General features: G+C 43.1%; 1 protein-coding gene and 1 non-coding gene across 2 annotated transcripts in view; both read right to left on the bottom strand.

Moving 5' to 3' along the window:
* Positions 1–25874, bottom strand: part of chd1 (chromodomain helicase DNA binding protein 1) — a 41936-nt gene extending 16062 nt beyond the window's left edge. Inside the window, exons 1-18 of the mRNA XM_064943532.1 lie at positions 25546–25874; positions 23818–23952; positions 17451–17634; positions 16952–17056; positions 16635–16687; positions 16391–16537; positions 15548–15822; positions 14610–14835; positions 14339–14439; positions 13947–14125; positions 13039–13163; positions 12440–12656; positions 10214–10303; positions 9056–9246; positions 8061–8249; positions 4940–5102; positions 554–706; positions 11–82 (exon numbers count right to left, since the gene is read on the bottom strand). Coding sequence (XP_064799604.1) covers positions 11–82; positions 554–706; positions 4940–5102; positions 8061–8249; positions 9056–9246; positions 10214–10303; positions 12440–12656; positions 13039–13163; positions 13947–14125; positions 14339–14439; positions 14610–14835; positions 15548–15822; positions 16391–16537; positions 16635–16687; positions 16952–17056; positions 17451–17634; positions 23818–23870 — 2523 coding nt within the window. The 5' untranslated portion in view covers positions 23871–23952; positions 25546–25874. The remainder of the gene's footprint in view (positions 1–10; positions 83–553; positions 707–4939; positions 5103–8060; positions 8250–9055; positions 9247–10213; positions 10304–12439; positions 12657–13038; positions 13164–13946; positions 14126–14338; positions 14440–14609; positions 14836–15547; positions 15823–16390; positions 16538–16634; positions 16688–16951; positions 17057–17450; positions 17635–23817; positions 23953–25545) is intronic.
* Positions 5594–5816, bottom strand: LOC135518692 (small nucleolar RNA SNORA53). The gene has a single exon (XR_010452228.1). It is a non-coding gene; the product is annotated as a small nucleolar RNA SNORA53 (small nucleolar RNA).
* Positions 25875–26096: the final 222 nt, after the last annotated feature.

Consider the following 26096-nt stretch of genomic DNA (forward strand, 5'->3'; position numbering starts at 1 on the left):
CCACACTTACCTCAGAGCCCTCAGCGTTGAAATGGTCCAGCGCCTGTTTCCTCATCTCTCCCTTGATGGAGCCGTCCAATCTCTACAAAGATAAGACACATTTAGTCCTCGCCCCAGCAAACTCTCAATGTTGTTCAACGTTTAAATGTTTTTTTTGTATTTTGCTTATCTTTAGGGGTTTAAGTATGGTAACTTTAGGACCTTCTAGGTACTTTTCTTAGATAACCACTGAGCTGAATCCTGACTAGGAAAGCACCTTATTTACCATTTTTAGTAAAGCCAATACAAGATTTGCGGGAAAAAAATGTAAATGTTGAACAGACTTCTTTAGGGAGTATTCAACCTACAAATTCCTTAAAGCAGGGCTGCCCAAACTTCTTCCTGGAGATCTACGATACACCAGTATATGGGAAGGGGATAGGAATGTGGTGAAGTTGCCCTTAAACACTGATCTTGGGTCAGTTTACAATCTCTCGCTAATGGGTTAAGTTTAGGATTAGGAGAGGAGAAGCTGATCCTAGATCTGTACATAATGAGCCAGAGAGCTGCTGACCTGGAAGAGGAACTGGCGGCTCTTCAGGTACTCGGCCAGGATGTCCAGCATCCGGACCATCTGGGAGAAGATGAGCACACGGTGGCCACGCTCCCGCAGACGCAGCAGCAGCTTGTCCAGCAGCACCAGCTTCCCACTGCTCCGGATTAGGTGCTGCAGGGGGAGAGGGGGGCAGGGGGGCGAGGAGGCAGGGGGGCGAGGAGGCAGGATGGCGAGGAGGCAGGATGGCGAGAAGGCAGGGGGGCGAGGAGGCAGGGCGGCGAGGAGGCAGGGGGGCGAGGAGGCAGGGGGGCGAGGAGGCAGGGGGAGAGGGGCGAGGAGATCGGGGGAGAGGGGCGAGGAGGCAGGGGGAGAGGGGCGAGGAGGCAGGGGGAGAGGGGCAGAGGGCGAGGGGAGCAGGGGGAGAGATTAGTGTGCGTCCATGCGAACTCTGGAAAGAATTCAATGTTAATAATAAATATCCTGATATATGGACATTGGACAAAACCCAGCATCACCTTCTTATTAGAGGCCAACAGTAACTAAACATAGGCCTCTAACTTCACCACATTCCGTGAGCAAACTTATCAAAGAGTGGTGTAGTGGTGTCTTCCGTCTAGCTTGGAAAGACAGTACCGTGCAGTACCGAAGAGCCCTTACTGCTGCTCGATCATCCTATTTTTCTAACTTAATTGAGGACAATAAGAACAATCCAAAATTCCTTTTTGATACGGTCGCAAAGCTAACTAAAAAGCAGCATTCCCCAAGAGAGGATGACTTTCACTTTAGCAGTGATAAATTCATGAACTTCTTTGAGGAAAAAATTATGATTATTAGAAAGCAAATTACAGACTCCTCCTTAAATCTGCGTATTCCTTCAAAGCTCAGTTGTCCTGAGTCTGCACAACTCTGCGTGGACCTAGGATCAAGAGAGACGCTCAAGTGTTTTAGTACTATATCTCTTGACACAATGATGAAAATAATCATGGCCTCTAAACCTTCAAGCTGCTTACTGGACCCTATTCCAACTAAACTACTGAAAGAGCTGCTTCCTGTGCTTGGCCCTCCTATGTTGAACATAATAAACGGCTCTCTATCCACCGGATGTGTACCAAACTCACTAAAAGTGGCAGTAATAAAGCCTCTCTTGAAAAAGCCAAACCTTGACCCAGAAAATATAAAAAACTATCGGCCTATATCGAATCTTCCATTCCTCTCAAAAATCTTAGAAAAGGCTGTTGCTCAGCAACTCACTGCCTTCCTGAAGACAAACAATGTATATGAAATGCTTCAGTCTGGTTTTAGACCCCATCATAGCACTGAGACGGCACTTGTGAAGGTGGTAAATGACATTTTAATGGCATCGGACCGAGGCTCTGCATCTGTCCTCGTGCTCCTAGACCTTAGTGCTGCTTTTGATACCATCGATCACCACATTCTTTTGGAGAGATTGAAACCCAAATTGGTCTACACGGTCAAGTTCTGGCCTGGTTTAGATCTTATCTGTCGGAAAGATATCAGTTTGTCTCTGTGGATGGTTTGTCCTCTGACAAATCAACTGTAAATTTCGGTGTTCCTCAAGGTTCCGTTTTAGGACCGCTGTTGTTTTCACTATATATTTTACCTCTTGGGGATGTTATTCGAAAACATAATGTTAACTTTCACTGCTATGCGGATGATACACAGCTGTACATTTCAATGAAACATGGTGAAGCCCCAAAATTGCCCTCGCTAGAAGCATGTGTTTCAGACATAAGGAAGTGGATGGCAGCAAACTTTCTACTTTTAAACTCGGATAAAACAGAGATGCTTGTTCTAGGTCCCAAGAAACAAAGAGATCTTCTGTTGAATCTGACAATTAATCTTAATGGTTGTACAGTCATCTCAAATAAAACTGTGAAGGACCTCGGCGTTACTCTGGACCCTGATCTCTCTTTTGAAGAACATATCAAGACCATTTCAAGGACAGCTTTTTTCCATCTACGTAACATTGCAAAAATCAGAAACTTTCTGTCCAAAAATGATGCAGAAAAATTAATCCATGCTTTTGTCACTTCTAGGTTAGACTACTGCAATGCTCTACTTTCCGGCTACCCGGATAAAGCACTAAATAAACTTCAGTTAGTGCTAAATACGGCTGCTAGAATCCTGACTAGAACCAAAAAATTTGATCATATTACTCCAGTGCTAGCCTCCCTACACTGGCTTCCTGTCAAAGCAAGGGCTGATTTCAAGGTTTTACTGCTAACCTACAAAGCATTGCATGGGCTTGCTCCTACCTATCTCTCTGATTTGGTCCTGCCGTACATACCTACACGTACGCTACGGTCACAAGACGCAGGCCTCCTAATTGTCCCTAGAATTTCTAAGCAAACAGCTGGAGGCAGGGCTTTCTCCTATAGAGCTCCATTTTTATGGAACGGTCTGCCTACCCATGTCAGAGACGCAAACTCGGTCTCAACCTTTAAGTCTTTACTGAAGACTCATCTCTTCAGTGGGTCATATGATTGAGTGTAGTCTGGCCCAGGAGTGGGAAGGTGAACGGAAAGGCTCTGGAGCAACGAACCACCCTTGCTGTCTCTGCCTGGCCGGTTCCCCTCTTTCCACTGGGATTCTCTGCCTCTAACCCTATTACAGGGGCTGAGTCACTGGCTTGCTGGGGCTCTCTCATGCCGTCCCTGAGGGGGTGCGTCACCTGAGTGGGTTGATTCACTGATGTGGTCATCCTGTCTGGGTTGGCGCCCCCCTTGGGTTGTGCCGTGGCGGAGATCTTTGCGGGCTATACTCAGCTTTGTCTCAGGATGGTAAGTTGGTGGTTGAAGATATCCCTCCAGTGGTGTGGGGGCTGTGCTTTGGCATAGTGGGTGGGGTTATATCCTTCCTGTTTGGCCCTGTCCGGGGTGTCCTCGGGTGGGGCCACAGTGTCTCCTGACCCCTCCTGTCTCAGCCTTCAGTATTTATGCTGCAGTAGTTTATGTGTCGGGGGGCTGGGGTCAGTTTGTTATATCTGGAGTACTTCTCCTGTCCAATTCGGTGTCCTGTGTGAATCTAAGTGTGCGTTCTCTAATTCTCTCCTTCTCTCTCTCGGAGGACCTGAGCCCTAGGACCATGCCCCAGGACTACCTGACATGATGACTCCTTGCTGTCCCCAGTCCACCTGGCCGTGCTGCTGCTCCAGTTTCAACTGAACCGCGGCCCTAGGACCATGCCCCAGGACTACTTGACATGATGACTCCTTGCTGTCCCCAGTCCACCTGGCCGTGCTGCTGCTCCAGTTTCAACTGTTCTGCCTTATTATTATTCGACCATGCTGGTCATTTATGAACATTTGAACATCTTGGCCATGTTCTGTTATAATCTCTACCCGGCACAGCCAGAAGAGGACTGGCCACCCCACATAGCCTGGTTCCTCTCTAGGTTTCTTCCTAGGTTTTGGCTTTTCTAGGGAGTTTTTCCTAGCCACCGTGCTTCTACACCTGCATTGCTTGCTGTTTGGGGTTTTAGGCTGGGTTTCTGTACAGCACTTTGAGATATCAGCTGATGTACGAAGGGCTATATAAATAAATTTGATTTGATTTGATTTGGTGTAACCAAGATTAGCACCAGTGTAACAGCCAAAACATGTCAACTAACGCTGATGAGTGGCTTGTGGCTGAAACACACACTCAGCATTTTTTTTTTAGGGTTGATGTTTACACAGCTCTCATTATTTAAGGCAATGTAAAAAAAAATGTCCACAATGTGCCTACATTTCTATAATATGAAAATAGTTTATGATTAGTGAATGCAGATAGTTTTCTTAGATTTTTGTCCCTATTAGCTGAAATCATATTTTCTCAAAGCCATTTTAGCTGTCGTGCTAGCTGTTCAGCCTGAACAGATTTTTTAAAAATATATATATTTTTAAATCGCATAATGCAAATGTCAACTCCCTCAGAGGCACGTGCTGCTAGGCAACCCCCCCCCCACACACACACACACACACTTGCAGGGCTGGCCTGTTCCCTGCGTGGCTAGTGTTGTTAGGAAAACGTGACGTAGTGTTATTGGAATATCCAGTTGTTGGTAAGTAATGTATATGCTAGCTAAATATAATTTCTCAAAACCCAAGACTCAATTTGAAGCCAACTCAATTTAGGCTTCAACATTTACATTTACATTTAAGTCATTTAGCAGACGACTTAAATGTAAATGTTGAAGCCTAAATTGAGTTGGCTTCAAATTGAGTCTTGGGTTTTGAGAAATTATATTTAGCTAGCATATACATTACTTACCAACAACTGGATATTCCTTCAAGTCAGTGGACGTGCTCTCGCCCCCCCCAGAATGCCTTAATGCCAAGGTTTGACAATTGAGTGAGTAAAAAAGTTAAAGTTTGCATGTACATTTACTTCCACCTCCACTCACCTGTAAGGCCTCCTGTTTGTTGTAGAACTCGCTGTCCTCCGGGGGCTTGATGAGATAGCAGTGATTGCAGCACTTCTTCAGCTCCATCATGATGTTCAGGAAGCCAGACGTGCTACCTTTGGTACCTTTACTCAGGGCCTTGTAGTTCCTCGTCAAAATCCACCTGTTTGACCCAACACAGGCTTAGTAGTTGAAAAAAATAAAAAATACCCCAATACAGTATGATAACTACCATTTGTAATGTATTTAATACAATTTGTATTCTTTTCTGGATTAACTCATTTGGAAAAGGAGCACTCCAAATTAACTTCCAACTCAGTCCGGACAAACAGGAAACCTCAAGTTACACCTACATCCTAGGTTTAGTTTATACCCGCACTTAAATACGTAAGACTATTTTATACTATGTTTGAGAAGTTTAAATTTTCCTAGGTCCAGTTTAAAAGTGCAAATTAGTCCAAGATCAGGCTTAATTTCTGTCCGGGAAACAGCCCCTCTATGTTATGGAGCCATATAACTGTTTACAAGTATATTGAGGTGAGGTGGCTGACTGGTTTATTTAAATAAAAGGTGAAGTACATCTTTGATATCTTTTGGAACATTGCACACTCCTGATGAAGCCCCCAAAGTCCCAGTGGAACTAAAAGGGGGTGTGTTGTCCACCCCCCAGCCAAGCTGCACTGGTTGATAACTGAGAGTTGCCAGTACACAGGAGGAGGGCTGGGGAGGCAGGTAGACTGCTCTACAACACCAATGACTAAAACACCTCCGACTGCACAGCCAGAAAGCTGCTGAGAGCCTCTGGGCTGAAGCTGCAGCACTCTGAGACGACAGCACCAGTACAGGCACACCCTCCAGAGGTGGATCTAAGTGTTCAAATCTTCCTAAAATGTTATACCAGAGATGTAATTGTAATTGATCAATAAATTGTGTTAAATGAGGCCAACTGGGTATAAGCTGTGGAACTGAATATCTGGAAACGTCCTTGATGTGCATAAACATCGACCTAGTCTGCTCCCATGTTAGTTTCTATTGGTTTCATGCTTCTGGTAATTTGCATTGCAGGATATGGCAGAGGGCAATCATGCAGAGAGTTGAGTTATGACGTTACTTGTAGTTCTGTTCAGAATGAGTGCTATCTAGTGGAACGATAAACCAAAAATTACAGACGCCGACTTCCTCTTACCCAAGCATTTTGTTTACGTTGATAACTTTGGTTTTTCTACACAACGTTCCTGTAGATTGTTCTAGAACCATTATTTGGTCAACAGTAATAGCCTGTACATCATGTTGATTCCTGCTATGAAAGTGTCCGCCTGTCGCTCCCGTTTCGCTATCGGCTACCGACTTCCACTGTGCGCACGGAGGAGGGAGAGAGGCAAATCAGAAGCATATGACCATTCCCAAAAATTATGGGGAAAAATACAGTTGTTTTCAAAGATGCTACTGTTGTAGTTACAGAGGGGAGAGTCACAGCTTGTTCACACCTTTAAATATTGAGTTCATGACAACTTTACAACCGGAGTAGGTGTGCCCAGAGAGCGCAGCGCTCCATTTGCAGTGAACAGGCCTACATCAAGTAACCTAGCCCGAGTGTAAGACATTAGCCGACATTCACTAATAGATTAATCAATTAGCCTACATGGCTATCTAGCAACAATATCATATTTAGAGTTAGCAATCCAGCTAAGTGTTTTGAGTTTCCACTTCCTCATGTGGTGAATAATATAGCCTGTAGGACAATGTGCACAAAGATGTCTGGAAATTCTCTCAAGAGACATATAAATCGGATCATTCTGGATCCCAGAAGTTAAGTTGCACTTAAAAAAATAGCAAATCATGCTTCCTGGATATGTTAGATGAAATAGTTTTAAAAAAAATCAGTCTACCATCTAAATTATGTTATTTTACACAAAATAAAAAATATGGTCTAGTGTAAAGTAAAATGTATGTTGTTATCGAACAAAATAGTTCCATTAGTCACAGTATGTATTTTGGTCCACATCGCTCAGCTTTAGCATCTCCCCCAAAAAGTATATATCGTAATCGCAAAAAATATATATTTGTCCAATTTGGAATTTTGTTCAAATCACAAACTCTAATATCCATCCGTTCTTACTTGTAGTACCGTTTCTGAATCAGAAGTAATTTGATTTACTCAGCTTTTTTTGTTAAAATAGGCCTACATTTTGATTCTCAATTTTACCCACTCAAGTTAACAAATATATTCAGATATTTGCTTAACTGTGCCCAACCCTAGTAGTATCTGTTATGACTTGTAGTACTGTTTCTGAATGAGTAGTATTTGTCTGCTCTTACTTGTAGTACCGTTTCTGAATCAGAAGTAATTTAATTTACTCAGCTTTTTTTGTTAAAATAGGCCTACATTTTGATTCTCAATTTTACCCACTCAAGTTAACAAATATATTCAGATATTTGCTTAACTGTGCCCAACCCTAGTAGTATCTGTTATGACATGTAGTACTGTTTCTGAATGAGTAGTATTTGTCTGCTCTTACTTGTAGTACTGTTTCTGAATGAGTAGTATTCGTCTGCTCTTACTTGTAGTACTGTTTCTGAATGAGTAGTATTCGTCTGCTCTTACTTGTAGTACTGTTTCTGAATGAGTAGTATTTGTCTGCTCTTACTTGTAGTACTGTTTCTGAATGAGTAGTATTTGTCTGCTCTTACTTGTAGTACTGTTTCTGAATGAGTAGTATTCGTCTGCTCTTACTTGTAGTACTGTTTCTGAATGAGTAGTATTCGTCTGCTCTTACTTGTAGTACTGTTTCTGAATGAGTAGTATTCGTCTGCTCTTACTTGTAGTACTGTTTCTGAATGAGTAGTATTTGTCTGCTCTTACTTGTAGTACTGTTTCTGAATGAGTAGTATTTGTCTGCTCTTACTTGTAGTACTGTTTCTGAATGAGTAGTATTTGTCTGCTCTTACTTGTAGTACTGTTTCTGAATGAGTAGTATTCGTCTGCTCTTACTTGTAGTACTGTTTCTGAATGAGTAGTATTTGTCTGCTCTTACTTGTAGTACTGTTTCTGAATGAGTAGTATTTGTCTGCTCTTACTTGTAGTACTGTTTCTGAATGAGTAGTATTTGTCTGCTCTTACTTGTAGTACTGTTTCTGAATGGCGCTCATCTCCACTCTGAGGATCTGCTCCACTTTAGCAGGAAGAGACTTCTCCACATCCTTCTTGACTCTACGCAGCAGGAAGGGCTCCAGCTCCTTGTGTAGACTGGTGTAACCAGAGTCCCTTCCCTTCCCATGTTCCTCCTCAAATATCTCCCACGAGTGGAACCTGAAAACAGACACATACACAAACATGGGCAGAAGGCCAGACATCAGCAATACTCCGAGGACCAAAAGCTCCAGAACAAGGACAATGAAACAGAATATATTTCAACCAGCTTGGTACCTTGATTCCAAGTCACCCCATAACATTATAGAGGACACAGTTCTCTGATACACACAATTAACTTATATTGGACAGTTAGTCTTTACACAGAGGGTTGGGCCAGTAACCGGAAGGTCACTGGTTCGAATCACAGAGCCCAAAAGGTGCCAAATCTGTCGATGTGACCGTAAGTGCAAGGCACTTAATCCCAATTGCTCCAGGGGCGCTGGACAGTGTTGCTTGGGAGGAGCCTACAGTGTTGCTTGGAAGGAGCCTACAGTGTTGCTTGGAAGGAGCCTACAGTGTTGCTTGGAAGGAGCCTACAGTGTTGCTTGGAAGGAGCCTACAGTGTTGCTTGGAAGGAGCCTACAGTGTTGCTTGGAAGGAGCCTACAGTGGTGCTTGGAAGGAGCCTACAGTGTTGCTTGGAATGATTGCCAATGAACTAAATGCTGTGTTGTTGTCGTCCTCCAGTAACGTTATACTATGCTATTATATACACGGTTCTGTTATGTAGAATACTGTGATCAGTGATATACTTTCAGACATTGATTCAGCTTTGATCTAACTCCACTAAACGATCACCATCAGATATGCAGCTGTTAACTCATACAGGACAGCTAGTCTTCTCACACACACACAATTAAATCAAAATAGGACAGTCAACAACACCCCCCCCCCCGCCACATACACACCGGCTAGGTGACCTACTTTTCGGGCATGATGAAGTGCAGCAGGGACCAGAGCTCTTTGAGTGAGTTCTGCAGCGGCGTGCCGGTGATAAGCAGCCGGTGGTTGGACTTGAAGTCCATCATGGTCTTATAAAGGAGCGAGTCGTCGTTCTTCAGCCGGTGGGCCTCATCCACGCCGATGAAGGCCCATGGCACGTTCCCCAGGAATCCCTGCATAGTGGACACAAAGTGGCAGTTACACAATGGGGTGCCAATGGCTCACTGGGTTAGCACATGGTGATTGCCACACCAGGGTTGGGTCTTCAAGTAAATCACTTGGGCAAAAGCTAAATGACTACGGGGCAGCAGGGTAGCCTAGTGGTTAGAGCGTTGGACTAGTAACCGGAAGGTTGCAAGTTCAAATCCCCGAGCTGACAAGGTACAAATCTGTCGTTCGGACCTTGAACAGGCAGTTAACCGTCATTGAAGAATTTGTTTTTAACTGACTTGCCTAGTTTAAAAAATAAATAAATAAATAAATAAAAAAACATTAAAAGGGATACTTCCTGATTTCGGCAAAGAAGCACTTGATCTACTGACCCAGAGTCAGATGAGGCCCTTGATCTACTGACCCAGAGTCAGATGAGGCCCTTGATCTACTGACCCAGAGTCAGATGAGGCCCTTGATCTACTGACCCAGAGTCAGATGAGGCCCTTGATCTACTGACCCAGAGTCAGATGAGGCCCTTGATCTACTGACCCAGAGTCAGATGAGGCCCTTGATCTACTGACCCAGAGTCAGATGAGGCCCTTGATCTACTGACCCAGAGTCAGATGAGGCCCTTGATCTACTGACCCAGAGTCAGATGAGGCCCTTGATCTACTGACCCAGAGTCAGATGAGGCCCTTGATCTACTGACCCAGAGTCAGATGAGGCCCTTGATCTACTGACCCAGAGTCAGATGAGGCCCTTGATCTACTGACCCAGAGTCAGATGAGGCCCTTGATCTACTGACCCAGAGTCAGATGAGGCCCTTGATCTACTGACCCAGAGTCAGATGAACTCATGGATACCAGATTTGTCCTCTGTGTGCAGTTTAGCTCAGGTATCATTGTGTAAATCATTAATTACGTTTTTTTTTTGCTCTTCGAGAAAAAAATCTTTCAACTCACAAAGATCTAAGAAACGTGATCTTACCTTATCTTTTAGGAGAATTTCATATGTTGTTAGCAGGATGTTAAACTTGAGTCTCTTGTTCTGAACGTGCATCCATTCATGTGTTCTGATCTAAAAAGTAACAAAGGAAGAATTCATAATTAAATGCAGCCTCAACTCAAGAAAAGGTGTCTCAATCTTAAAATAGTAACTTCATAGTAAAACACTCCTCAAATATCAAGTACCATAAACCCCTATTATTTAATCTTTATTTTACTAATCAAGTCAGTTTACAACTTCTTATTTACAATGACGGCCAGCCCCGGCAAAACCCTAAACCTGACAACGCTGGGCCAATTGTGTGCCGACCTATGGAACCCCCAATCACAGCCGGTTGTGATACGGTTTAATTCATTTATTTATTAAAGTGTCTTAGACCGCTGCACCACCCAGGAGCCCCTATGCAATATCAGCAGTTTGAAAAACCCTCTCATCTGTTCTGAATCATGAATAATCTAAATGGAGAATATTATTGTATTCCCCCATCATATCCATCACTGAGGCTGTAGCCTATCATGTCATCTATCATATTGTTAGAAATGTATGCTATTCTCAATAACACAAACTCCAATGCAAATCAGAGGCAAAACATAGGTTTATTTGAGAAGGTCAAATCAATATGTTATGCTTGGGAGGTAGATTTCAGTGTCCCCCCGAACAAAGGAACAGGATGCTATTTATAACCACCCCCATAGCCTGGGTTTGACCAATCAGAAGTCCTTGCAGTACAACTTGGCCAATGGCCAAATAACAAGTATCCCGCCCCCAACTCAATGTACAGGCTAATGAAAAAGTGGCACACGTTGCCCTGAGTTTAGGAGTAACATTCCACAGATTCTGAACATATGTTGAACTGAAACCCAACTCCTATTTTCAATTCGCTACTGCCCATTGGTACTCGAGTCCTCTCATCCTGTCCGTTGTGTATTTATCTTCAAAATATTCTTAGAATATCCATCACTACTGATGTAGCCTACCACGCCATCCATCGTACCCGTAACTACCACGCCATCCATCGTACCCGTAACTACCACGCCATCCATCGTACCCGTAACTACCACGCCATCCATCGTACCCGTAACTACCACGCCATCCATCGTACCCGTAACTACCACGCCATCCATCGTACCCATAACTACCACGCCATCCATCGTACCCATAACTACCACGCCATCCATCGTACCCATAACTACCACGCCATCCATCGTACCCATAACTACCACGCCATCCATCGTACCCATAACTACCACGCCATCCATCGTACCCATAACTACCATACGCCATCCATCGTACCCATAACTACCACGCCATCCATCGTACCCATAACTACCACGCCATCCATCGTACCCATAACTACCACGCCATCCATCGTACCCATAACTCCCACGCCATCCATCGTACCCATAACTACCACGCCATCCATCGTACCCATAACTACCACGCATCCATCGTACCCATAACTACCACGCCATCCATCGTACCCATAACTACCACGCCATCCATCGTACCCATAACTACCACGCCATCCATCATACCCATAACTACCATTCCATCCATCATATCCATAACTACCATTCCATCCATCATACCCATAACTACCACAACTTCCATCATACCCATAACTACCACTCCATCCATCGTACCCATAACTACCACGCCATCCATCATACCCATAACTACCACGCCATCCATCATACCCATAACTACCACGCCATCCATCATATCCATAACTACCACTCCCTCCATCATACCCATAACTACCATTCCATCCATCATACCCATAACTACCACGCCATCCATTGTACCCATAACTACCATTCCATCCATCATATCCATAACTACAAAGTCATCCATCATATCCATAACTACAAAGTCATCCATCATATCCATAACTACAAAGTCATCCATCATATCCATAACGACCATGTCATCCATCATATCCATAACTACCACGCCATCCATCATATCCATAACGACCACGCCATCCATCATATCCATAACGACCATGTCATCCATCATATCCATAACTACAAAGTCATCCCCATCATATCCATAACTACCATTCCCTCCATCATATCCATAACTACCATGCCATCCATCATATCCATAACTACAAAGTCATCCATCATATCCATAACTACCATGTCATCCATCATATCCATAACTACAAAGTCATCCTTCATATCCATCACTACGGCTGTAGCCTACCATGCCCCGGCTGCTAATGTCACCCAGGTAGACCACCACGTTCATGAGCGGGGCCCACAGTTGGATCTCTCTCTGCCAGGAGACGAGTGTGGACAGGGGCACCACCAGCAGGAATGGTCCGTACAGCTGGTGTTCATGGAACTGGTAGTTGAGGAAGGAGATGGTCTGGATGGTTTTTCCCAGGCCCATCTCATCTGCCAGGATGCAACTGTTCCCCCTGGGGAAAGAAGAGAGGATGGTGAGAAAAGTGTTAGGAGCACCGACAGGATGATGCAAACTATATAATCTTTTTTTTTTAAGAATTATACAAAAAAATGTATTGGTCCTTATTTGTATTTTTTTAAGGTATTTAAAAAAAAACTTCAGTAAAGTTATTCGAAGTGATTTTATTGTCTGGTTTCAGATGGTGAAAAGTGAAATCGAAATCAAATTCAGGATGCCTGGGCTTCGAACAGTGATATTTAATATGAATTACGGAACACCCAAATGCGGAGTTGAGCAAAAAATAAATAAAAATCGACAAATTATTCTGCAAAATATTGGAATTACAACAACCATGGTGACAACAACAACGGAAGCTGAAGAAGACTATGACGTACTTGCACCATGAGTGAGCCATCCAGTTCAAGCTGTCTAACTGGTAGTCTCGGAGCTGCAGTCCTTCTCCACCGATATAGGACGGCTGTTTCTTCATGGGAATAAATCTCGGCCTCTGTTTCAACACCTGACGGGGGAGACAGGAGAGAGCGTGAGTGAGTTTGTAGTTCAAAATTAAAACAAGTCATTGCAACAGAGTCCACCAGTTCTCTGTCATTCCAAAAAAAAAGGGATGACCGCTCTAAGTCAACTACTCCAACTACGGCCCGGTTCCTAAAACGACCCCAAGTCTCTACAACGGGGTCCTTGCCAGGTCCTCAGTTTTTAAAGGGAATGGATAGGAAACAGAAAAATTACAACATTGCTGACTTCCCCTCTCCAATCCAATGTGTAACGTAAGGACAGACCACGAGGGGCTTTAAGCGGAGGAAATGGGTTACGTTAAATAAAAGACAAATAACCCGGAATTAGGCTAAAAGGAAATCGTACTCAAGAACAGGCCATTATATATATTTTATTTACCTAGGAAACTCCTTTAAGAACAAATTAGTATCTCCTGTGTATGAAATTGTTTTCTTCGAAGTACAGTTGTGGTCCAATTTTTTTTATTTTTTTTACCCCTTTATTTAACCAGGCAAGTCAGTTAAGAACAAATTCTTATTTTCAATGACGGCCTAGGAACAGTGGGTTAACTGCCTGTTCAGGGGCAGAACGACAGATTTGTACCTTGTCAGCTCGGGGGTTTGAACTCGCAACCTTCCGGTTACTAGTCCAACACTCTAACCACTAGGCTACCCTGCCGCCCCGGGTGTAGAAATGATTATAGTTCTGTTCCAGCCCCCGAACATCCGCTCCGACTGAATCTAGTCGCCTATACCTGGTCTAGGGGCAATATCACACTACTCTTTACCTTGCAGTCTCTGGAGGGAATGGTCTTGGACTGGTTTCTGCGCATATAGTCATCTATGCTCTTCTGGTACTTTCTGGAGATGAGGGCTCCGTCCTCCCAGCTGCACTCGGAGTACGACAGGCCCTGCCACTTGCACAGGTAGTCCGGAAAACCGGCCGCCGACTTCTGATTTGAATGCCCTGGGTGACATTAAAACAGAATACACGTTAAAAGGGCGCAATTCCAGATCAAAACAAAAATGTTTAGGCAATACTTGAAGAATGTTATTTATAGAACTACCACAAGACTGACTCTGCATAAAGTAGTGTAGTCTGCCCTATACATCTCAATCCTATGTCCCAGCCCCAAACCATAAACAATGGGAGGAACGCCTCGGCAGTAGGACATCTCACCAATTATCCTCTCCACCAGCTGATATTGTGAGTGTAAGTCGTCCATGAGTTCCTGTTGACAGTTGAAGTATTCCACATCCTCTGGTGAAGAACATTTTATCCTGGAGAAGGAAAACACAGTGAAAAGACCTGGAACTCAAAAACACCTCTTCCAACCAATAGCCAAGGCCACATTACAATTGAAATCTGTTTGTAATATTTTTTATTATTGATAGTTTATCTTTTTGACTGATTGACAAACCAACTTCCCCTCACGGATGAATTATCTTACCATTTCTTCTTGTCCGATTCCTTCTTCTTGAAGTTGTCCAGTTTCTTCATGCCCTTGACGTTCTGCAGCTTCAGCGTCTCCTCCGTCTCCCAGGTGTTGTGGATATGGGACCAGCCTTTCCACTTGAACAGGTACTGCTGTTCGCCCGCCTCCTTGTTGGGGTTGAAGTTGGCGTTGGGGTCTCCGTCCGCCTCCACTGCGTACACTGTGGTGGTGCCTCCAGTCGCTGTGGGGAAAAAAACAAAACAACAACCGGTGTTTAGTATGGAAATAATAATAATAATTTATTAAAAATCTCAAACCGAAAAACAAACTAACAAACAAGCAAGCAATATATCATGCCAGGTCAGGTCAACTAAAAGAGACCATGTCTTTGAAAGCTGCATCCTCTGCAGGTGGAGAGGGTTAGTTCATGGTGTCAGGGTAGGGAGCAGGCCAGAGGATAAGTAAATTACACTGACGATCTGGCACAGGGCAAGTCTGGGTACCAGCCTGAGTCTTATGGTCACTGGACTTCTCTTCCACTCTGATGCACCCACTTGAGAGATGCCTCAGCAGCTCTGAGCGCCAAAAAGCCAAAAGTAGTAGCCAGTCATCCTCACTACGAGCACTCTGCCTCACCACTTTTTCCCGTTCCTCTCACGCTACAAGCAGCCAGTTGAAATTAAAAAAGCAGGTACTCTGTCCAGATGCATTTTCTAAACAAAAACATGTTCTACCAAGCCAGCCAAGACAGAGTTGACCGGTTAGTCAATCTGCAAATCCGTGGCTCATAAACACCAGATACATGCAACAAAAAAAGATACAAAACAATGAAAAGAACACTAATTAACTAAATATGTAAAAACGTACAAGACCTCAGTCTAGGTTGCTACCAGGGCGTCATGGCAACTATCAACTTAGTTGGTACACTGACTCTTCTGGTTTTTCCCCTTTACCTCCTCTCCTCCCTATCCGCGTCTCCATCACGCGCTCCAGGGTCTCAAACTCATCCTCATCCGGCGGAGGCACATCCTCCCCGCACACCTCCACCAGGTCGTCAGAGTCAGTCTTCTGCTCCTCGTCCTCCTTGTAGCTGACGTTCTGCGTGGCCTGGCGCCTGGGCCCCTGGTTCGACGACGACTTCTTGCCGTCGTAGTCGTCGTCCGAGGATGAGCCCGCAGAGGGCTTTTTCCTCTGCACATTGCTCTTCTTCCCGTTTCTGGCGTTGGCCCTGAAGGGAGAGAGAGCAGACCGGACACGTTACGGTGAGTTCTGGACAACTGCTTTGAGAACAGGAGAATTGCAAAGTACCAGACAGTGGTGCTGCAACATACGGACCCAACATATAGCAGAAATGTCATTCTGTGAGAGTTCTAGTCAATGACTGAAAGGGTGTTTCCTCTCCTTGATCTCTTAAAAGGTCATTTGATCTTCAAATCAAATTATATTTATCAGATACACAGATTACAGCAGGTGTAAAAGGTGCAGTGAACTGCTTCCGTGCTAGCTGCCTCAACAATACAGCACATCTTTATAGCTAGAGTGCATTGACTGTCCAATTGATGAATTGTGGTGGCTGAGCATCCATTCTAAAAGGATTGGTTTGGATCCAGAAACTGTTACCATGCTGATACTGGTGCTAAAATCAAACTGATCTATGGGATCAATGGACCTAATAGGTATAAACTTTGGAAATGAACTATTTCCACAGTGAAAGGGCAAAAATTAGGAGTCTCGATGAGATAAATAGTAATCTGTTGGCATACAACAGCTTTTGAGGGAGGAAAAAAAAAACTTACTTGGTTGGAAGCTTCCTGCTTTTGACTTTGTGACTGGGCTCGTAATCATCAGACTCTTCACTGTGCTCCTGTTCCTGTGCTGACGAGTCAGAACCGGAACCACTTCCAGAACCTGATCCAGACCCGGAGGACGATCCTGAACCCGATCTAGAGGGAGCATTATACCAACAGTATAGCCCACAGTATAGCCCACAGTAAGTGTGTTTGATATCACTGCTGAACGGTGTCAGGGAGTACAACTCACTTTCTTCTCTTTCCACTCGAGTCGTCATCTGAATCCTCACTGCTCGACGAATCCTAAAAAACATCAAATGGAAAACAGATTAGAAAAGAAGTCCCAAATAACATTGTCTAGCCTACCTGGGTGTAATGTTGTGAGTTAAACATATATCACCAAATCAATGAATGACAGAACTAACTACCACCAAACACCAGGCTATAAATCTGAGTGAAATGTTATTCAAATTTTAAAGATTAAAAATCTCCCGTCTTCACTGAATTTGAGCCTTAGAACACACATTGAATAACGATGGAATTAGAATGATTAATAACGGCACCCACCGATCCACTGTTTGAAGAGCTCTGTTGTTGTTGCTGCTGGAGTTGCTGTTTCCTGAGCATAGCTGACCTTTGAACTGCTAGGATACTGGGGTTGGACTTCCAGAACTGAGATAAAGATAGGAGCGTCAGCTACAAGTCAAGTACAGCTCCCCCGTGGACAACACAGTTCTTGTTCAACAGAAATACAAAATGGGGCTGTTGACCAGGGTCGTATGTATCAAAGGTCTGATTTAGGTACAATGTAGCCTTTTAGATTGCAATGAATAATGTGACATGGTAAGGAGAGAGACTTGATACTGAATCAGCTCTTTTACTCTGAGATGCTTGACACATACAGCCCCAGAACTCATATCTTTTGATTAGATCTCTTATCTTGTTTTTGAACTATCCAACCTCTACTCTTTCACTTCAACCTGACAAGATCATGTTGTGCTAACCACAGTGAATCAATCTCAAAATTACATTTCACGTAGTTTTAGCTCAATGTCGGTGTTCCTACCTCGGCTCCGTCGATCTTGGCTTTGTTTTCTGGTTCGTTCTTCTCCTTGGATTTCCCAGAGTCAGAATCGGACTGGCTGCCGGAGTCTGAGCCGCTCCCTGAGCCGCTTCCCGAGCTGCTACTGGAACTGGAACTAGAGCTGGAGCCCGATCCAGAACCCGACCCGGACTCATCGTCCGAGTTGCTGCAAACAAACAAACGATTTCTTAGACTATGATCAACACAATAACCTATACTTGAAGTGGACTGAAATAGGTGTCTGGACTCTGTAGTCATTTTGGGTGCTGGTACCCTTTACATTTAGGTGCCAGAACTCTGCAATAATGTTTTTTTTTTTTTTTATGTGCGTTTGTTTTTTTAAGAGGTGCCCGTACTTAAGCAGTAGAAAAATCTAGGTGTGTTCCTGCCCAAGTCTAGCACTGATAACTAAACACACAGAACTCTTAGGAAATCCTAGAGCCATGTCTAAAAAGGTTTCATTTTAGATGAGTCAGTTGTGAGCACACATTCCCTCCTGCGTGCGAATGTGCATATCTCACTCTGCCTCAAAACAACAACAGAAAGCATATGTGGTGCTCCAGCTCTTCAAACAACACGGCGAAACTTGAGTATGGAGGCCGTTGGTAGGCCATTGGTAAGGACTTGGTACAAGCTAAATAACATGTTAATGGCACAACATATCTGTACTATCTACATGAAAATGTAAAAAAAATCACTATGCCATATTTTGGTAAACAAAAACAATACTGTGCTGAACAAAAATATAAATGCAACAATTTCAAAGATTTCACTGAGTTACAGTTCAAATAAGAAAATCAGTCAATTGAAATAAATGAATGTGGCATTAATCTATGGATTTCACATGACTGGGAATACAGATATGCATCTGTTGGTCAGATATGTTAAAAAAAAAATTTTTTAAAGTGGATCAGAAAACCAGTCAGTATCTGGTGTGACCACCATTTGCCTCATGAAGCGCGACACATCTCCTTCACATAGAGTTGATCAGGCTGTTGATTGTGACCTATGGAATGTTGCCCCACTTCTCTTCAATGACCGTGTGAAGTCAAATCCAATTTTATTGGTCACATACACGTGCCTAGCAGATGTTATTGCGGGTGTAGTGAAATGCGTGTTTCTAACTCCGACAGTGCAGTATTATCCAATCTTTTGGCCCAGTGTTGTCCGGGTTTGGCCAGGGCAGGCCGTCAGTGTAAAAAAGAATTTGTTCTTAACTGACTTGCCAAGTTAATTTAAGGTTCAATTTAAAAAAAATAGACTAACAATTTCGCAACATATACCCAATACAGACAAATCTAAGTAAAGGAATGTAATTAATAATATATAAATATATGGATGAGCAATGTCAGAGTGGCAGACTAAGATACAGTAGAATAGTATGGAAAACAGTATATACATAAGAGATGAGTAAAGCAAGATATGTAAACATTATTAAAGTGGCTAGTGTTCCATTATTAAAGTAGCCAGTGATTTCAAGACAATGTACACAGGCAACATCCTCTAATGTGCTCATGATGGCTAATTAACAGTCTAGGGGTCGACCGATTATGATTTTTCAACACCAATACCAATTATTGGAGGACCAAAAAAAGCTGATACTGATTAAAAATAAATATATATAAAATAATGTATTATAATGTAATAATGACAATTACAACACTGAATGAACACTTATATTAACTTAATATAAGACTAAATCAATTTAGTCTCAAATAAATAATGAAACATGTCCAATTTGGTTTAAATAATGCAAACACACAGTGTTGGAGAAGAAAGTAAAAGTGCAATATGTGCCATGTAAAAAAAGCTACCGTTTCAGTTCCTTGCTCAGAACATGTGAACATATAAAAGATGTTGGTTCCTTTTAAACATGAGTCTTCAATATTCCCAGGTAAGAAGTTAAGTTGTAGTTATCATAGGACCATTTAATATACATTTGACTATTGGATGTTCTTATAGACTCTATAGTATTGCCAGCCTAATCTCGGGAGTCAATAGGCTTGAAGTCATAAACAGATCTGTGCTTCAAGCATTGCGAAGTGCTGCTGGCAAACACAGGAAAAGTGCTGTTTGAATGAATGCTTACGGGCCTGCTGCTGTCTACCTCCGCTCAGTCAGACTGCTCTATCAAATAATAGACTTAATTATAATATAATAAAACACACAGAAATACAAGCCGTAGTTCATTAATATGGTCAAATCCGGTAACAATAATTTCGAAAACACCTTTATTCTTTCAGGGAAATAAGGAACCATTCCATATTTTATTGAATGGGCGGCAACCCCAAGTCTAAATATTGCTGTTACATTGCACAACCTTCAAAGTTATGTCATAATTATGTAAAATTCTGGCAACTTAATTATGGTCTTTGTTAGGAGAAATTATCTTCACACAGTTCACAAGCCAGGCAGCCCAAACCGCTGCATATACCCTGACTCTGCTTGTACTGAACGCAAGAGAAGCAACACAATTTCCTTAGCTAATATTGCCTGCTAACATGCATTTTTTTAAACTAAATATACAAGTTAAAAAATATATATACTTGTGTATTGATTTAAAGAAAGACATAGATGTTCATGGTTAGGTACATTGGTGCAATGATTGTGCTTTCCCCCCCGAATTAGCTTTTGCTAAATCACCACCCATTTGGCGAATTAGGCTGTGATTCGATGATAAATTAACAGGCTTCGCAATGATTATATGCAACACAGGACAAGCTAGTTCACCTAGTAATATCAACCAAGTGTCGTTAACTAGTGATTATGTTAAAATTGATTGTTTTTTTATGAGATAAGTTTAATGCTAGCTAGCAACTTACCTTGGCTCCTTGCTGCACTCGCGTAACAGGCTATCAGCCTGCACGCGGTCTCCTTGTGGATTACATTGCTATCCACCTCCAAAAATGCAGATTACCGATTGTTATGAAAACTTGAAATCGGCCATGCCGATTAAATCAGTCGACCGCTATAGCAGTCTGATGGCCATGAGATGGATGTTTTCAGTCCCAGCTTTGATGCACCTGTACTGAGCATGCCTTCTGGATGATAGCAGGGTGAACAGGTAGTGGCTCAGGTGATTGATGTCCTTGATGATCTTTTTGGCCTTCCTGTAACATTGGGTCCTGTAGGTGTCCTGGAGGATAGGTAGTATGCCCCTGGTGATGCGTTGGACAGACGGTGCAGTTGTCGTACCAGTCAGTGATCTAGCCCGACAGGATGCTCTCAATTGTGCACCTGTAAAAGTTTGAGGGTTTTAGGTGCCAAGACACATTTCTTCAGCCTCCTGAGGTTGAACAGGCGCTATTGCGCCTTCACCACACTGTGTGGGTGGACTATTTCAGTTTGTCAGTGATGTGTATGCCGAGGAACTTAACTTTTCACCTTCTCCACTGCGGTCCAGTCGATGTGGATAGTGGGGTGTTCCCTCTGCTGTTTCCTGAAGTCCACAATCACCTCCTTTGTTTTGACGATGTTGAGTGAGAGGTTAATTTCCTGGCACCACTCCAAGAGCCCTTACCTCCTCCCTGTAGGCTGTCTTGTCATTGTTGGTAATCAAGCCTACTACTGTTGTGTCGTCTGCAAACTTGATGATTGAGTTGGAGGCGTCCCTTGTGGGACCCACGTGTTGAGGATCAGCGAAGTGGAGGTGTTGTTTCCTACCTTCAGCACCTAGGGGTGGCTGTCAGGAAGTTCAGGACCAAGTTTCACAGGGCGGGGTTCAGACCCAGGGTCTCAAGCTTAATGTTGAGCTCGGAGTTGAATGTTGAGCTCGGAGTTGAATGCTGAGCTATAGTCAGCGAACAGCATTCTTACACAGGTATTCCTCTTGTCCAGATGGGATAGGGCAGTGTGATGATGATTGCATCGTCCATGGACCTATTGGCGCAGCAAGCAAATTGAAGTGGGTCTAAGGTGACAGACAAGGGTAGAGGTGATATATGATCCTTGCGTAGTCTCTCAAAGCACTTCATGACGACAGACGTGAGTGCTACAGGGTTATAGTCATTTAGTTCAGTTCCCTTTGCTTTCTTGGGTGAAGGAACAATGGTGGCCATCTTGAAGCATGTGGGGACAGCTGACTGGGATAGGGTGAGATTGAATATGTCCGTAAACACACCAGCCAGCTAGTCTGTGCATGCTCTAAGGACGCGGCTTGGGATGCCGTCTTGGCTGGCAGCCTTGCGAGGGTTAACGTGCATAAAATGTCTTATTCACGTTGGCCACGGAGGAGGAGAGGCCACAGTCCTTGATAGCAGGCCGCGTCGGTGGCACTGTGTTATCCTCAAAGCGGGCGAAGGTGTTTAGCTTGTCCCGAAGCAAGACGGTGTCCGCATCATGGCTGGTTTTCCTTTTGTAGTCCGTGATTATCTGTTGACCCGTTGAATTGCGACTACACTTGGCCCGTTTGATTGCCTTGCGGAGAGAATAACTACACTGTTTGTATTCTGCCATATTCCCAGTCACCTTGCTATGATTAAATGCGGTGGATATTGGCGGAAACTGGAACACGCGGTCATACACGTTGATCCAGAGCATCCCATGTCTGGTGAGTATGAAGACCATGGAAGAACCGGGACATTTTCAGCTTCCAGGAATTCTGTACAGATTCTTGCGACATTGGGCTGTGCATTATCACGCTGAAACATGAGGTGACTGCATCAGATGAATGGCACGACAATGGGCCTCAGGATCTCGTCACGGTATATTAGTGCATTGAAATTGACATTAATAAAATGCAATTGTGCTCGTAGCTTATGCCATACCAGATCCCCATCATAGGGCACTGTTCACAACATCAGCAAACCGCTCGCCCATACGACACCATACACATGGTGTGCGGTTGTGAGGTCGGTTGGACGGACTGCCAAATTCTCTAAAACATTGGCGGCGGTTTATGGTAGAGAAATTAAAGTTAAAATTATCTGGCAACAGCTCTGGTGGACATTCCTGCAGTCACCATGCCAATTGCACGCTCCATCAAAACTTGAGACATGTGCAGCATTGTGTTGTGGAAAAACGGCTCATTTTAGAATGGCCTCGTCCCCAGCACAAGGTGCACCTGTGTAATGATCAAGGTGTTTAAATAGCTTCTTGATATGCCACGGCTGTCAGGTGGATGGATAATCTTGGCAAAGGAGAAATTCTCACTAACAGGGATGTAAACTCATTTGTGCACAACATTTGAGAGAAATAATATTTCTGAGCGTATGGAACATTCCTGGGACCTTTTTTTTCAGCTCATGAAAAATGGGACCAACACTTTACATGTTGCGTTTATTTTTGTTTAGTAGTGTATATAAATCCTATCAAATATTTCTTCATTACTTTGGCTTTAGTGACTGCGTTGTGCAGTAAAACTCAACAAACATCCGGGTGTGAGATATCACAACAAAACAGAAAAACATTCATTAGAAGACAGTGGTCGCCAATGGATTGACACTGACGATGTGAAACAAGAAAAACATGACGACTCAAAGAGCTATGTCATAAGGAAGCATGTTGTTTTACGTCACACACACACAAACTGTTTGCTGTTGTATTTGTGCTTTTGCCAATGTCTTATCTGTGTTATCCGATTTGTCTTGCATTGTTTTTAACCCAGCCCCCGTCCCCACAGGAGGCATTTGCCCTCATTATAAATAACAAATTGTTCTTAATTGACTTGCCTGGTCAAACAATGGTTAAATTTAAAATGTAATATAGTGCCAGCATTAAAAATTACAAACAACACAACTATGGTTTGCCAACTTCCAGGTATTATCTATAAGCACACAGTGGTCTCATTTTATGTTGATTTCAACAAGGATACGAAACCACTTGCTTATTCACTTGGAGCATCCAGTAGAGTGATTGTTTTGTCGCTAACTTGTCATCAACATATCGGCTAGTCCACACACACACCTTTGCATCCAGTATATATACAGAACAAATATATAAAACGCAACATGTAGTGTTGCTCCCATGTTTCGTGAGCCGAAATAAAAAGATCCCATGCCCTCCCAGGCCCACCAATGGCTGCGCCCGTACCCAGTCATGCGAAATCCATAGAATGGAACCTAATTTCTTGATTTCCTTATTTGAACTGTAACTCAGTAAAATCTTTGAAATTGTTGTGTTATATATATATATTAAGATCAAACAAGGGATGTTCTCTATTCTCTAGGAACCAAACAGAAGCAAGCGGGCTGAAATGGGACTGGGACTCGGATCTACCTGAATGTGTCCAATAAGAAACGTTTGTTTCCATTGCAAATTGTTTAGCTATGGTTTGCACTAATGAATACACCCTGGACCAGTTGGTGGTCACATCACTGTCATATTCCCCAAACAGATGGAGACACATTACCTTGACTCTCCACTGCTGTTGCTCACACCCTCGTCTTCACTTCTTCCAGCCATCTCTTAGAGTCCCAGATATATGAGCTTCTGAGAAAATGTTATAATCCAAGCTGCCCTGGTTTACGTGTTGTATGCAGTTCACCTGTAAAATCAAAAGCCACAAAAATAAAAAATTAAATACCATTTTGAAGTATGTACATTCAGTGTATTTAAACGAGATAGACTATTGACAAAATGCTAACTTTTAATAGCTGCATGTGTTTTAGGTTCACAACGTGACTGTTCTAGATTCATAACCTTGTACAAACCGAGAAACAAGTAATTTGCTAAACAAACCCATTCAATGTTGTATCCTTAAATTAATATAAACGTTACCTGATGATGGTTTGACTGCTTCCTAGTGACTGTTTGCCCTGCACTGCTTCCCATGTAAGATAGCTACAAGAAAACAGTATTCTATAAACCCGGTGTGTTGTTTATAGCCATCTAGCTATTCTAAACTTGTTTAGCCTTACATGACGTTAGCTAGTTAGTAGCTAGCTACGTTGAACTATAGAGCAAATTAGCTAACACATAAAGCCTGCTGGTTTGTTTTCATCCCTGTCACATTAGCTAGCTTCCTACGTCTGAATGCAAACGATAGCGGTAAGTTACCAAGCCAGCGCTTTTCCGACCGCACAGGCCTGTTGTGAGGCCTGCACAGCATGTGAGTTTCGCGCACTGTCCTGGACAATGCGCCGCACTCCAGATCTCTTTCGCAGGAGGCCCGAAGCAAGATAGTACCACGCCTACAGTATTCTTCTCTCGCATACATCGACAAAACAGAGTTGCGCAGCAAGCCAGTAAACTAGCAATGGCAAACCAAGCTCTGGCTGTGTGCAGAAGACAGATTTATTTGAGATGTTTAGCATTAAGCGCATCATTTCAGCTGCTAGCTTTTGGCGGAATTACACTGATGCTAACTGGCCAGCTATAAACTAATATATAGCAATCCGTCTATGAGCGTACTACATTTAAATCCATATTTTCCCCCTCTAGCGCTGAAAAGTTGTTTGCTAACCTAGCTAGTTGCTAGCTGATGTTCTAGCTAAACAGTAAACTGAACTCAAGACCACTAACTAGCTAGCACACTGGCCTTGAAAGAGGAAAAAGCAACTAACCTTAAGCCACGTGAAACAATATTTAGCTAACAATAGTAAGTTATGGACGTTTAACAAAATATTTTCCACTTGTGCCAATTATTTACCCAGTTATCCTTTATTTTTTTCATATGTGGACATCTGCATGACCTAGTTAGCTTACTAGCTAGCTTAACAGTCACATTTTAGCAAACAAACTAGCTAGGTACTGTAGCTTAGCTGACAAGCTAGCTAATCTAACAAACCAGGTCATGGGGAAAGTGTTAGGTAGGTTTTTTACATAAAACTTGTAGCCAATTGTGATTGTACCATTGTTTCTAACAGTGCTCTCATCAATATATGCAAATTCCCATGACCTCAAACACATTCACATACTCATCACGTTTTATAATCACCCTTTTCCCGCACTCCCAAGCTAGCTCCCTCGTTGCTAATAGCTAACAAGAGTGTTTATCAGGTCGCTTACTTCCCAAAAAATCTAGCTAGGTGACAGGCTCCTTGCTTACTATAGAGTTATTTAACTAAACTAAGCAATAACACCATATAAATGCCTAAAAAAAAAATTGAATCGGGGTTTGTTTAGTATTTTAGGCTACCTTGAAGCTACGGCGAACTGCCAGTCTGATTCTGCCGTCCGACTTCAGTGGTCCTTTTTTCTTATTTTCTTTGGCTAGCGAACTAGCAGCTAAAGACAGCTAGCTAGCTCCCGGGCCGGGGTGAGCAGCCCCAACGGATCTTACTAGAATTCGAGCCAAGTTTCTTGATTTCTTCCTCCAGAAGTGTAAAAATATGTTTCACTTTTAATTTTCCGTTTTGAATTCGAAACAATATGATTTAATTGACAGCGATTGTAGATAACATTTCAGCTGCGGGTCCTACTACAGCCGGTCTCCGCCATGACGCCGTCGAGTTCACTCTGTAACATTAGCGATGTTGAGTGTGGAAACCCCGGGTAGTGACGTAACGACGATGTTTTTTGCAGTCTCTTACAACTGCAAACTACAACAGACGAAAGGTGATGGTAGTCGTCGACCTATTATGTGAAATATAGTTGTAATTATAAAACAGAGGTAGCTAGTAGTCCACGTGAGAATTAAATAGCATTGGATTGAGTGCTGGTTATTTTGACACCCTTCACTGCAATGCT

This window comes from Oncorhynchus masou, chromosome 28 (assembly GCF_036934945.1).
Source record: "Oncorhynchus masou masou isolate Uvic2021 chromosome 28, UVic_Omas_1.1, whole genome shotgun sequence".
Lineage (NCBI taxonomy): Eukaryota > Metazoa > Chordata > Actinopteri > Salmoniformes > Salmonidae > Oncorhynchus > Oncorhynchus masou.